The 14734-nt window shown below is 32.3% G+C and overlaps 2 protein-coding genes across 2 annotated transcripts; both read left to right on the top strand.

Annotated features, from left to right (window-relative positions):
* The first annotated feature begins 297 nt into the window (after positions 1 to 297).
* Positions 298 to 10947, top strand: LOC128392447 (glutamate receptor ionotropic, kainate 2-like). The gene is made up of 12 exons (XM_053352476.1): positions 298 to 685; positions 776 to 931; positions 1196 to 1447; positions 1620 to 1834; positions 1910 to 1963; positions 2029 to 2193; positions 2580 to 2738; positions 3555 to 3653; positions 5733 to 6421; positions 7865 to 8573; positions 8687 to 8782; positions 10248 to 10947. The coding sequence occupies exons 1-12, from the start codon at positions 562 to 564 to the stop codon at positions 10386 to 10388; spliced, it is 2859 nt and encodes a 952-aa protein (XP_053208451.1). The 5' UTR covers positions 298 to 561; the 3' UTR covers positions 10389 to 10947.
* Positions 10939 to 11682, top strand: LOC128392448 (uncharacterized; the record flags this gene model as incomplete). Its single annotated transcript, XM_053352477.1, has 1 exon — positions 10939 to 11682. A coding segment is annotated over one exon (663 nt), but the record flags the coding sequence as incomplete, so codon positions are not given.
* Positions 11683 to 14734: the final 3052 nt, after the last annotated feature.

Raw genomic sequence — 14734 nt, forward strand, 5'->3', positions numbered from 1 at the left:
TCACAATTACAGTTAATCAATTGTAAATTTTGTGTAAACAATTTAACCAACTATAAATACAGAAACAAGGATCAAATCTAATTTGTAATTATCTTTGGTTAAGATGAAATTAAAGCCTCGGATTGTTGAAACAACAGAAGAAGAGGAAACAAATTAAGTTGATTGTTTAGTTTATCTTTTAAATTGGAATTTTAATTCTTCGCAATTAAAAAGACTCATTGACAAACTTTCTCCTGGTGAGTTCTCCTTTTTCATGGAGAATGAAAATTTTTGGATTCGTTTCAAAATCGAACGAGATGAAACAATTTTCTCTTCTCGTTTTCGATCTAACTGTTAATTTCTGTGTCTTTTTTCATCTTCTTCCTCCTCATTCTATCTTCCTTCGGTTGGAAGATGACGATGATGATGAAGATGAGGATGAGATGGTTCACATTCGTAAGAGAGAAAAAGAAACTCAGTGGAAAAAGATGATGAGGATGAAAAGAGAAGAAAATTTTTCAATGGAATCCAAAAATACTCAGTTATGATAACGAAGGAAAATGAGTTAATCAACTTAAGATTATGTTCACCTTATTTAATTGTTTCCATTTTAATCCAATCATGAATTTCATCATAATTGGTAAATTTCTATTGCTTTTAATTGTGTTTCCATTTGTATCCGGTTTACCAGAGACTCTTAATATCGGTAAGTTTCAACTGATTCAACGGCCGTTTGGTTAACACAATTGTGAGTCTTGTAACTTTAATTGTTCATCTAATTGTGATTGTGATTTAGGTGCTTTGTTTACCGGCGATTCGATCGATCAAGATTTAGCCTTTCAGATCGCTATTTCCAAAGTTCTCAACGAATTCAATCGTTTTTCATCAACCACCGTCCAAGGAATTAAGTACAATGTTTCATATTTCGATAGCTATCAAGCTCAATCAAACGGTGAGTTAATTAATTGTAACACTTCAATCAAGTTAATCGAGTTTCTCTCAAAAAGATTTCCCATCTTTTACGTTTTGTCGCCATTTTCTTTATCTAATCAGATGAAATTCTCTTTTCTCTTGTGACATTTTCCCTTCTCAATTCACAAATTCACAATCAACGGATTAATCTTTTTCCCTCATCTCTTAATTACTTTTTAATCTTTAATTTTATTTTTATTTTTCTAATCTACAACTGATTGATATTCCAATTTCATTCTGAAAGTGTGTAAATTGCTACAAGAACAGGTCACTGCGATCATAGATACAACAAGTTCACCCTGTTCTCATCATGTTGAAGCGATTTGTGATAATTACGAGATACCTCATATCCGAACCCGATACGATTGGAGACAATCAATGGGAACCTTTTCAATTAACCTCTACCCTCACCCAATGCGAATCGCTCATGCAACAATCGATTTAATCATTGAACTCGCATGGAAAGAGTTTGCAATACTATTTGAAGATGATGAAGGTAATAATCGTGATTTAAGGTATTCTAATTAACCTTTCATTGTGTTTTCCTTTCTAATTTATCAGAAAGAAAATACAATCTCCACCATGAACAATTAATTTTCATGCTTCTCTCATAATCTAATGAATACTCTTGCCCTTTACTAATTCATATCCTTTTTCATGGTAAAAAGATATCGCCTTTGTTAATGAACTATTCAAGGAAACTCAGAAAGAGTATGAACAAATGAGCGGATTCCCCGTTAATCGGCTCGAATGGACAATCGGTGTTTATCAATTCTCATCGATCGATTCCTATCGAGACACTTTCGGCCTTGTAAGACGAAGTCAATATAAGAACATAATTCTTCACGTTAAATCGGACAATCTATACGACGCTCTCAAGCAGGTTAAGTTAATTTTCACCCAAAGACAATTAAACTTACTAATTTCGAGCAAAAAAATGTTCCATTTTGATGATTAGGGCCAACAAATTGGATTAATGACAGACGAATACTCGTTTATCCTCACTTCTTTGGTAAGAACTACTAATCACAATCAACAACGATTGAATTAATTTTCTTTTCTCTGACTTTTTTCCAGGATCTTCATGCAATCGACCTGAAGGATTTTAAATACTCTGGAGCCAAGATACATTCCTATAGATTAGTAGACACAACCAGCGAGGAATCCCGTCAATTTATTCACGACTGGGAAAATGTGGCCTTAGAAACGGGAATAGAATTGACAGAATCAAGTAACTTTAAGGTTAATATGATGAAAGATAAAAATCAAATACATTATCTAAGTTAACAATCAAATGACATTTCAAGAGACAAGAAAATCTTATCCACACAATGAGCAATTTACTAATTTTTAATGATGTTGATTAATCTCCCTGAAGTTTTGAGAGTTGATTGTTCATGTCAAAAAGATGAAGATGAAGATGATCAGATCAATAAGACAACAACATGAGAAACATAACTTGTTTCAAAAATCATCTACAATGATAATAATCTTACAAGAAAATCGTACATATAATTTGACAGAAATCGTTAGTCGTCAAAAAGATGAAGATGATATTTATTTGTTATCTTTATCAATTGGAAAAGTTGTAATCACAATTTACTAATTCAATTGTTTATTCTACTTAGACAGAGACAGCATTGGTCTATGATGCAGTTCTACTTGTGGCTAATTCAATAAAAGAAGCTGAGAAAACGATGCAAGTTGAAACAACGTCACTTTCATGTGAAGAGCCACTCACCTGGTCTCAAGGAACTTCAATATTAAATTTTCTTACCGCTAATCCAGTATGTTAATCGTAGTTAAATTGTTTCCTTTCCAACAACAATAATCTACTAATTTCATTTGCTTACTAATTTCATCTTCTCTCTCTCTCTCTCTCTCTCTCTCTCTGTGATCAACCAAGAGGAAAACTATTTAAACCACTGTGAACGAATTGAATAATAAGAAGAAAAAAAAGAATATTTTTTATTCTTTTTCTCTTCTCTCTTCTCTCTCACGAGTCTTGATTATAAATTTCTTGTGGAATTTGTGTAAATTCAATGTTTGCCGTTGAAATGTTGATGTAGAAATCAAGTTAACAACGAAAAGTGTTTCTCACACAGAAAACTACAACTACTTGTTTAAACTACTTCGGTAGATATAAAGATAAGCTCACATTTTTTCATAGTGAGCATCATCCTGCTGAGAGAAAGAGAAGAGAAAGAGAAGATAAGAATGAGAGAGAGAGAGAGAGAGAGAGAGAGAGAGAGAGAGAGAGAGAGAGAGAGAGTAAACCGAGTGAGCTATTTTGTATTCATTGAGCTGGAAAGTTTTAAATTGAAGAGAGAGCGAAATTTTTACTCATCTATTTGCATTATAAAACAAGGAGGAGACAAATAATGATGATGATGATTTGAGGAAACAAACTCAGCATGATAACAACGAAATTACTCTAATTATAGTCTCTTGACCATCGATGAGCTTTTCATCATTAACCAGGGTCACTTATGGTCATCGTTTCTTTTATCTTTTGCCACTTCCGTTAATTAACATACTGATCATCGTCCATGTTAATCATTATGGTAATTGACGTTTTCTTTTCTTACTTTACTCTCTAATAGATGGACGGTGTTACTGGAAGACTTTTTTTCGACGAAGAGGGTTATCGTTCTAATGTTGTTCTTCACCTTTATGAACTTTCCAACGTTGGATTTACCAGAGTAAGAAAATCTAATCAACATGATCGTTAATCTTTCGTCACAATTATCGTTGATTTTTCTCTAATCATCACTTTTCCGATTTTCGATCAAAATTTATAATCGATTGATTGTTTTTTATCATTATCATTGTCACGTTATGAATGTTTAATTTGCTGTTAAATTGATCAATTCAAGAGATTTACAATTAACTAAATTCTCACATAATTAGGTTAATTCTCATCTAATTCAATACATTAGGTTATTAGTTTCCTCTTAAATTGTTATAACTACAATTGGAAAACCTTTTCTCTCAGTAATTAACATTATTTTCATGGTAATTTAAAGTAGCCTCACTTATTATTGGTTTAATTACTCATTAACTGTTTTATTTTTATTGCTTATTTACCTTCATTGGTATAACAATAACAATATAAACTCAACGGTGAAATGATCTAAGGTCATTTAGAACTCTAAATTTTAAATGCTTTTAAGTGAAGGACCCATGATGATGATGGTCAGTAAAATTTTCCAAGAGCAATAAAATGAAAATTAGATTGTTCCAATTGATTATTAGCGATAAATATTGAATTACAGTTCTAATAAATTAATGTTTAAACAATAACAATACATAGACAATTGATTAGAATCCAATTTCTATGTTGATACTAATTTGATTACGATAAATTCTTATGGTTATCACTGATTGAAAGTTAATTTCTTTTTTCTATCGCAAACAGATATGTAATATTAATCGATTTTATTGTTGACTTAAGGTTTCGAGTTACGTTTGGTTTGCCTTAGAAAATGAAAATAGACTAATAGTATGAATGTGATTTCGATTGTTGGTCAGTGAAAAGGTAGAAAAAGAGATGGAGAAAGAAAAGAAAAACAACTTTGGCCCTACCTTAATTCACTCTTACAACAAGAATTTCATTCAACTTACAGAGAGAGAGAGAGAGAGAGACAAAGAACTTTTTTGCCTTAAGGCCATTTAGCCGTCGGCTACATTGCCAAGTGATCACACCGAAGAAAAAACTTTCTTTCATTCTTCATCTTCTATTTCCCTTCTTTACCTTTTCTCTTCATCTTCTTCTCCTTGTGCCTCTTTCTCTCTCTCCATCTCCTTCTTCCTCCTCTTCGGCTTCTCATTCTTTTTCCATCATCATCTCTCTCTCTCTCTCTCTCTCTCTAATCGAGTAACTAGAAAACCTTTTTAACAATAGTAATCATAGTGATTCCTGTACCTTTACCTTACCTTAAAAAACAGCTCAAGTTTACCTTGTGTACATTTAAGGCCAGGATATGGTTTTCAAGACTCACCCACACAAACTTAACCTCCCATCACTTTTAACATGAAACATCCTTGTAACAATTTACTTTCTTTCTCATCATCTTCATCTTCATCTTCCATAGTTACCCTTATAATCTTAGTGACAATTGATCTTTTTTTCTCTTTTTCTTCTAATGAACAAAAATTTACTCAGAAAAACGAAAAACGAACATGAAAATAATCGAAAATCACTTTTATTCCCTCTTTCTTTATATGGAACATTTCAATCACTCATTAAGTAGATCATATTCACTTGATGATTATCATGTTGATCATTTTCTGTTCTTGATTAGGGTTGAAAACAATTCAGCAATTTAGTCTTGCGATTTATCTCTGAAGTTTCTCATTCCAATAATGGCTTCAATCCAAACTATTGTCATGATGAAGTTTAAGTTTGTTGATAAACAACTTTCACTAGAAGGTTAATTTAGATTCTATCCTTAACTCTTGCCAAATGATGATGATGATGATGATAAGATGAAAGGGAAAATGATGCCCACAATAAAATACCTTGAGATGAAGATGAAGATGATGATAATTATACTTGATAAAAGCATCAACAATAAAGTAACAACAATCAACTTTAAACTTACCAACTTGATGAGGCGATTTTTTTTCCTCCACAAATTGATTGTAAACTGAATCAACACCAACAAGATTAATTGATTAGATTGATGTTTTTGTTGATTGTTTTCAAATGATGAAAACTTTTCGATTGTTAATTTTGTTATCAATCGTTTTTGATTGTTATTATTTTCGTTGAATAATAGTTGGGTTTCTGGTCAGACATCAACAAGAAAGGACTCGAGATTCAAAATAAGCAGCCAAAGTATTACAATCCCGATGAAAATGCAATCAAACACCGGACACTGAAAGTGGTCACTGTTGAGGAAAAGGGTTATACTATGATTAAGAATGACCGACGTCCACTCGAGGGTAATGATAAGTACGAGGGATATGTAGTCGATTTGGTTGAAGAGCTTTCGAAACTTCAAGGATTCAACTATGAGATCGATCTGTTTGAGAGTAAAAGTTATGGCGATTGTAATAAAACCACAATGACCTGTAACGGAATGTTGGGTGAGATCACCTCTGATCGCGCTCATCTTGCCCTTGTCGACCTGACGATCACCGCTGGACGTGCCGAGGTCGTTGATTTCACCCATCCCTTCATCAATACCGGAATTTCCGTTCTGTTCAAAAAGATAACCAAAAGTGAGACTCAATTATTTGGCTTTTTGTCTCCATTCACTAACCTTGTTTGGCTAATGATCACCTTTACAATTATCACGGTTTCCATATCGCTCCATGTAATTGGGCGATTGTCACCCTACGAGTGGGTCAACCCTTACCCGTGCCGGCAAGATGAGCCAATTCTGGAAAATGATCTGTCCACTCAAAACTCATCCTGGTTCATTGTGGCCGCTCTTATGCAACAAGGTTCAGAAATCGCCCCAAGGTAAATTCAATTAAACTAATCAACCAGTAAACAATTTACCAAACCCTTTGTACCTCAGACAATTTGACAGCAACAATTAACCCAAATACACATTTAGCGTAATCAAATACTTATATAATTGACCTTAAAGCTTTTTTTTACAAACACTGACCACTGTGTTTATTTATTACTATGAATGACCCATTGATTTTGACGTAACCTTAAAGGTCAACATAGTAAAAGAAAAAAAAACTTTTTTTTTTCATGTAAATCTTTTTTTCTTCACAATGTTTACAATGTGAAATAATTTATTGTTATAAATACTGGACATTGAATGGACAAACAATTGTTTGTACCTGAAGAACGTATAATTTGCTTGATTTACCTGAAAAAGAAATGAAAAAAAATGTACCAACTGATTTACTTATGATTAATTTGTGTCCAAGCGATAATTTTTCAATCATCATAAACCTTTCGGGTAATATTATCATTACTTTGCTTCTTCTTGACCAATGGTCAAAAAAAAGAAAAGAGGAATTTACTAAACCACCACAATAACGTTAATCCTTCTTTGTGTGGCTCCTCTACCCTTTAATTAGGAAATGAGTGTGTGTGGCTACCAGTGGTCAGTGTTATTGTTAGAAACTGGACCATGGGTATTGTTAAGCTTTTTACCTTTTGTTGTTGTTGTTTTTCTTGTTGTTGTTATAACCTTTTCCGTAGGCTTTCAATAAATAAATTGTTAAGAAAATGATGATGATGATGAAGATGATGACGGCTTTTCAACGGCCTACCTGTTCACAGAAATGGACAGTTTTCCTTACCTGTCCAGTGGAAAGGAAGAGAAAATAAGAAAAGAAAAGGTAACAATAATAATGAGTTAGAACTTTGTTCTATTCTCAACTTTTCTCTCTCTTTTTCTCTTGAAATTGTTCTTATTAGTGATTCCTTTTTAGTCTCGAGTCTTTTTATCAGTTTCTTAGATCTTGAGAGCTTCTCCTTAGAGAGAGAATGAGAGAGAATAAGTGAGTGAGTGAGTGAGTGAGAGATAGAGAAATGAAGGCTGATTAAGACGGAAAAGGAACAAAATCAAAGGACGACAGCGAATTATCTTCATCTTCTTTCTCTTACCTTTCGCATTTTTCATCATTATCTTCATCTTTTATCTCTCTCACCTTCACCTTTTCTTTCATTCGAGAAGAAAAAGTAAGAAGAGAGAGAGAGAGAAAAGAAAAGATTCTTTCTCTGATTGGACCTGTTTTCGTTTCTGTAATAGAAACAAAATATTACGATTAACAAGATTGATTCTGATAATAATATACTCTTGATATAATAACTATCTGTGGATTTTGATTAAACATGATTAATGTTACTTTTCACTCTCTTCATTTAGGTTGATTCATCTTTTTTTTTGATTTTAACATTAATTTGCTTTTCCATCTCTTACCTTTAATCCTTAACCAGAACTTTATCTACTCGTTGGTTGGCTGGTGTTTGGTACTTTTTCACCTTAATCCTTGTCTCTTGTTACACCGCTAATTTAGCTGCTTCTTTGACAATTGAGGATTTTAATTATCCTTTTGCCAATGCTAAGGATTTAATCCTTCTCGATACACCCGAGGTTAAACTTATCAAGTTCGGCTGTAAATCGTCCGGATCAACGTTGAACTTTTTCAAAGATTCAAAGGATGAGGTTTACCGAGAGATCTACAATCGGATGATGGATAATCCCGACTGGTTGGCAAGTACCAATGATGAAGGTGAACAAAGGGTTAGAGATTCTGAGTTCGATTATGCTTTTTTCATGGAATCAGCGACTTTGGACTATAAATTGGAACGAAATTGCTCAATTGTTAAAATCGGCGGTCTGCTTGACCATAAAGGCTATGGAATTGCAGTTAAACGTAATTCACCCTTACTCAGGATTCTTAATCAAGGTTTACTTGCTCTTCAAGAATCTGGTCAATTAAGGGTTTTATATGATCGATGGTGGAAACAGCGTAATGGCGGTGGGGTTTGTGCGGCTCGAACTGATACTTCAGCGGCTGTTACGTCATTCAAATTAATCAATGTCGGCGGTGCTTTTATTGTCCTTCTCGTCGGCTGTGCAGTTGCGATGTTAATTGCCTTCTGTGAGCTGATTATTAAATGTTGGAACACAACCAATGATCCGGTAACAAATTATCAAGCAATTAACTTTAATTTTTTACGTTCTCTCTCTCTCTCATAATTATACAGAATTACAATTAACTTTATCATCCTTTTCTCTATTGTTTTACTAATTAGGTCTCATTTTGGGAAGGAGTTAAAAGTGAATTAAAATTCGCCTTTAATTTTCAACAAGCGACTAAACAAATCGCCAAAAGTGACAATTTAATCATCGTTTACATATGATGAGTATGGTGACGATAAAGAGACAATTTAAAAGCTTAACAATTTATATTATGACAGTGGCAATATTTTTCCTAAATCAGTTAATCATTAGCAATAAATTTCTCACTAATTAAGACCCAATGAACATATACTTAGTAGTGTGTGTGGGTAATTGTAATCAACTTTAGAATCAAATCTTTTTTTGTTGTTGCTTGGAATCAAATTACATCAACAATTAAGAGATGAAACTTTAATCACTCATCACATTGGGAATAAACAATAATAACCTTTATATTGTTTACCACTCAATTGTCACTTTATTAGCTCTTTAACCAAGTTAATTGTCACATTATCAGATTAATATTACATCATAATTGTTGGAGTCAATCAAATTGAACTTTAATTGTCGCAAATTGGAAACTAAATGTTTTCAAGAGACGAAAAATACAATCCAGTGAATATGTAAACTCGTATAAATATCAATGTATTAATTTTAATTCGAATTTTTTTTCCATTGAAAGAAAACAATTAAATATCATCTATTCTTTAATTCGGTTAATTGTCAATTGTCAACATTCAAATTGTATCGGTTTTTATTTCGCTTAGAAAATCATTCAAACGCCATTTTCCAGGATTTTGATTCTAAGGATTAACTTGTTTCTCTGTGGATACACTTTGTTAACTTTATCTTAATTCTAATGGTAAGTCAATCTTTGTTTAATTAACAATTTCTAATATTATGTCCACAGTTTTCTTCAATTTTTCTTTATTTAATTGCTCTTAATTGTATTCAGATTAACAGATCACCTGAGGCAACAATTTCCAAATTCACGTGGATTTCAATTCTGTCAACATCTTTTCTTCCCTTCTCTCAACGACTACAAATGAAGCTCAAAACGATATCACAGAATTTTTCCATTCTTAAATCCCTTTTTCGTTATTATTTCATATCAAAAAGAATAATATATTAACAGGTAACCGGTCGAAGAAAAGTTGAGCGAAAAAGAGAAAACGTTTTCAGAGAGATGGAGCCACAATCGAAAAGAAAAAAAGCTAAGAGAATTTGAAGAGAAGAGAAAACAAGTTGTTCTTTTCTTTTTTTCTTTACTCTTTTAAATACGAACGTTGTAACTTCTTCTTCTTGTTTCTTTTTCGTTTTTCTTTTACATTTTCAATTAGATTATGACAATTAACTTTATTTGTATCTTTAGTTACGATAATTAACTATGAGAATATCCAAATAATGAGAAATTGTTACCTTTCTGTTAACTGGGTGATGGTTACAATAACCACTCTCTGGTTATCATCTAAAAGTTTGGTTAATTGTGCTTGTGTTAACCGGACCTTAAGTGAACCTTTACCTTTATCTTCATCCGAGAGTAATGTTAATGTTGTTAAAAATGTTGTTAATCAAGTGAATCTTAAAAGTGCCAATATTACGGATTCTCAGTTACCTGTTTCCTCAGCGACATAATCCTTTTCTTTAGTGATGATGAAGAAGAGGACGATGATTCTGTCAATGGATTTGAAGAATCATCGGATCAGGAAGGTTCGGGTGATTCAGATGGTGGAAGTGGAAGTCCAGGTGATTCCATTAGTGGTAATGGTGGAATAAATTCCAATTTCGATCATAATCCAATTGATGGAAACAAATTACAAATTCCAATTGATGTTGATTCCAATTCTTTAAGTAAAGACTCGTTTACCAGTAGAGGTTTTAATAGATCTTCTACTTTTTCCAATCCATCATCATCTTCATCTTCGTCTTCATCATCTGTATTTTTATCTTGTTCATCTTTAACATTTTCATCTCTATGGATAATCATTGGAATCAACTTTTTGTTAATTTCATCATCTAATTGTTTCGTTGATTTTAATACCAGATTGAGACTTTAAATTTGGTTAAATTGTTCGTATTTGTATTTTTATTTTGGACTGTTATTAAGGTTGAATAAGTTGGTACTCACTGTTTACCTACGTGTTTAATTGTGACCTAATAACTGTCATTCTTGTTGATTTTAAAAACATTTAATTAACATGAACACCTACACAATTTGGTGCAAGTTAATTAAAAATAATCGTTAATTCTCACCACCAGATGCCTCTATTGTCGTATCCAAACAGCTGCTTGGGTTATGCTTTTTTCCTCCATCCTTTTGGCATAATTGGAAAATACTTGGAATAATTTTCAGCATAATTCCTATTTCTTTTTGTGCTTCTTTTTTTGTTTAGTCGAAAAGCCGAAAAGTCGTTCATCAACTATACAATATGTCGGAACATATCCGATTGTTATTCTGAAAGATGTCCGATTTGTTGATCTTAAAGCAACAATTGATTTCGTCTACAAGGGTGAAGTAAATGTTACTCAAAATCAACTTGGCTCAGTTTTAAAGGCAGCTGAGACCCTTCAAATTAAGGGTCTAACTGATGTGGTCAATCGTCAACGAGAATTGAATGCAAAGGAAATGGCATCAGTTGATCGGCCCAAGAAGAGGAAAAGGAAACAAAAGAATAATAAAACTTCTGAACCATCACCGCCAGTCTCTTGTGATGAATCTTGTGGTGAAAATGAAACTTTAAATGTGATTTCCGTTACAATGGAAGAACGAACTGTTCCGATTAAAATATTTCCAGTCCAAGGGCCGTCAAGAGAAAGTGAAGCAGTTGAACGAAATGGAAGAGAAGGAAGAGAAGAAGAAGAAATGAATGTTATTCAAGTTGCTCAAACTGATTCTCCTCCAGTTTCTTCTCAAACAATTTTACCGACAACCGAAGTGACGGCGATTGAACAAAATGATATTATCGTGGCCTCTGATGCTACAACTTAAATTGACCATCATCCGGCGTATTGAACAAAATTGTACTTTATTTAAATAAATTGTTGTATTAAATCACTAATTTTAAGTTGATTATAATAGTAATGTTGATTCACTGGTTATTGTTCACTTACTAGCCTTTGTCCACGTTGAGTCAACGTCGTTGATCTACATGCTTTCCATTTTTTAGCGTATGTTTGTTGTTCACTCATCACCGGTCAGGTTGAGAGGTTGTGTAGATTTGATTGTTGAGAGAAGTTGATAATTTGTTATTCCGAGTTCTAATTGGACTTGGTAAGTAGAAGAACGAACTGTTCAATTGTTCTGATACGAATGTTTTCAGTCTGAGGACAATCAAGGAAAGAATGCGGTCGAATTAGTGTTGCGATGATACTTTACTTTTGAGTAATAGTATCGATACTTAAAAGGTGAATAATCAACGGAAAAGAATCAGACTAAAGCTGAAAAAGTTTAGAATTTCGTCATTTTGGATTACTGGTTCGATTTGCGGTCAAAACACTTTAAATATCGAGTATTACTTGATTTTACTCAATAGTATCGATACTTTTTTTCGAGTACTAATACTTTCGATCAATACTTTTCTCAAGTATCGCGCAACACTCGGTCGAACTAGATTAAATTAGAATTCAAAAGGATTTGAAATCTCGAACTCTCAACTTTTAACTTGAAAGTTTTGTTCTTTTTCTGTCGCCATCTATTGGTGAGAAAACTAAACAGGTAAACAAAAACATCGGAGGAGGAAAGATTAACTTTCTTCGCTCCTGATAAATTTTAATTTGATTAACTTTACCTGTGAATTTAAAATTAAAATTTGTGTTATTATTGTCCATCTTATCACATGGACCAAGTCGATACCAAAATTATGATAGTTCAACAGTTTCTTTAGTTGTTTTTCTTGTTACCTTAAAACTGAGCTATTATTGTGTCGTAATAACCTCAACCATTTCGTTTTCTTGGTAAGTTCTGTTAGATACAATTTTCTTTCTTATTTCAGAATTATTATTTGAATAGAATGAAATTCTAATCTTATTTTATTTATTTTCTCCTTTTCATGAAAAAGCAATGAGTTAAACTATCTTTGGACCTGATTTTCACCCTTGTCACAAACAATTGGCACCTAATATTTCAACTTTAATCAAATTATATACAATACAAAAAAAACAAAACTGGATCGCTACTCATTTTCACATAGGGAATCAAAGGAATTTTTAAATTGATAATTAAAAAATAAATGTATTATTAATATATTTTTTGTAAACTGAGCGTCGTTAGCGTTTGGTAGTACGGCGGGAAAATGCTTAAAGCATTTGTCCGAGGAGAGGATTGAACAATAAAAGAACTCGAACTAATTGAGATTTTCCATTTTGAAAATGACAATAATTTCACGATTTGAATGGTTCATAATTCATTCAGAAATATTATTCTTCCTCTTTACGTTGACTGATTGATGAATAAATCGTTTTCCTGTTTATGATTAGAGAAACTTGATTTCAGGTCTAACTGTAAATCTACAAATACAATAGAAATTAAATTCTCAAATAATCTGATTTCATATCGTCTACAAATGATTGTTACAATTTGTTGTTAATAATTTTTCAATCACGATTGTTTATCAAAAGGCTTAACAATCATCCATTTGATTTTTGAAAACTTCTACAGCATATTGATTATGATTACTATCTTATTGTCACCTTCAAGTTAATCGGCTCTCAAATAGCCAATTCGTGATAGGAAAAGCTATTAAATCATTTCATGAGTGACAATCAGCATGCAACACTCAGACCAACAACAGAGATACAGTTGAATTGAATTTATCGTTTTTCAAAGTACAATCAACAATCAAAAGACAATTGTAATGAGAAATGAATTTACTGTAGACCATCATCTTCATCTCTGTGTTTAAGCCCATCAACTTGAGCCCAATATCAAGCCGAAACTTAAATCAACTCGAAAGATCAGCTATTGTAACGATCGAGTCTCAATTTCAGTTCAATTCATCAGAACTTTTAACATGTAATTATCTCTAAAAGCAGCAATCAAATCAAAGAAAGTTGTATTTTGACACGAGCGTATTAACTTTGACCCTAAAATTGATTTGGTGTCATTTCCTCAATGGCCAATTTTCCCCATTCTTTATGATATCCTCTTTATTATCATCTATTATTTTTTATCGGTTATTAATTGTTGTTGTTTTTTTATTATTGTTGAAGATGAGCAAGTGATTAAGATTATGATTAGTTTAAGAATTAGTAGTTGGTTAATAGTGCGTATTCAATATTGTTATCCCGATTGTTCATTCCAGTGAAAAGGGGACAACCTTTTAACTGATTAATAATTAATTGCTTGTTATTTTTTAAAGTTAATTATCAACTGAAATTAACGTTAATTGTAGGAAGCATAATTATATGGATAATGAATATATGTATACATGTAGACGTTGAATTGTTAACAATCAAGGTTAATAAGAAATCGTAAGTAATCAAAATTTTCAATTCGATAGACGAAAAAAGAGAGATAACAATTTACCGTTATTTTTATCAGTACTTTTTGCTTCGTAAGTTGTTTGTCTGAGTTTCTCTTTCTTCTCACTTACGAATTGAGAGAGAGAGAGAGAGAGAGAGAGAGAGAGAGAGAGAGAGAGAGAGAGAAAAGTTCGAACTTTTTTTGTTCGAATTTTTTTCAGTCGATTTTCTGTTGACAAAACTTTCTTGTTTCTTTTTTCTGTTTCGAATTCAAGGTTGACTTTTTGTACCAGAACCTTTTTTTTCTCGAGATTCGTATCAATGTTTTTCTATCTCTTTCAAATTCTCAATTTAGATGATACACTTGACCAACTCATTCTCGAGGGAAGTAGCGGTCAAGTGAATCTAATAACGTTACGAGGTTCTATTACTATTGTTTTAGGAAATTGACAAAGTTTGAGCAGATAAATGGTTCGTTAATTATTGTTAATTGCTGGTTAATGATTAGAAATGACGGTGAGAATATAAATAAACAATCAGAGAAATGATCTCAATCAAAAATGAGAAACTGAATCTTACAGATTATCAGAAATTGAGGAAAGATGATGAAGATGGAAGATGATGAGAAACTGGAAGAAAGAGATTAACCAAATTGATGAAAG

This window comes from Panonychus citri, unplaced genomic scaffold, assembly GCF_014898815.1.
Source record: "Panonychus citri isolate SS breed McGregor unplaced genomic scaffold, ASM1489881v1 Contig00136, whole genome shotgun sequence".
NCBI lineage: Eukaryota > Metazoa > Arthropoda > Arachnida > Trombidiformes > Tetranychidae > Panonychus > Panonychus citri.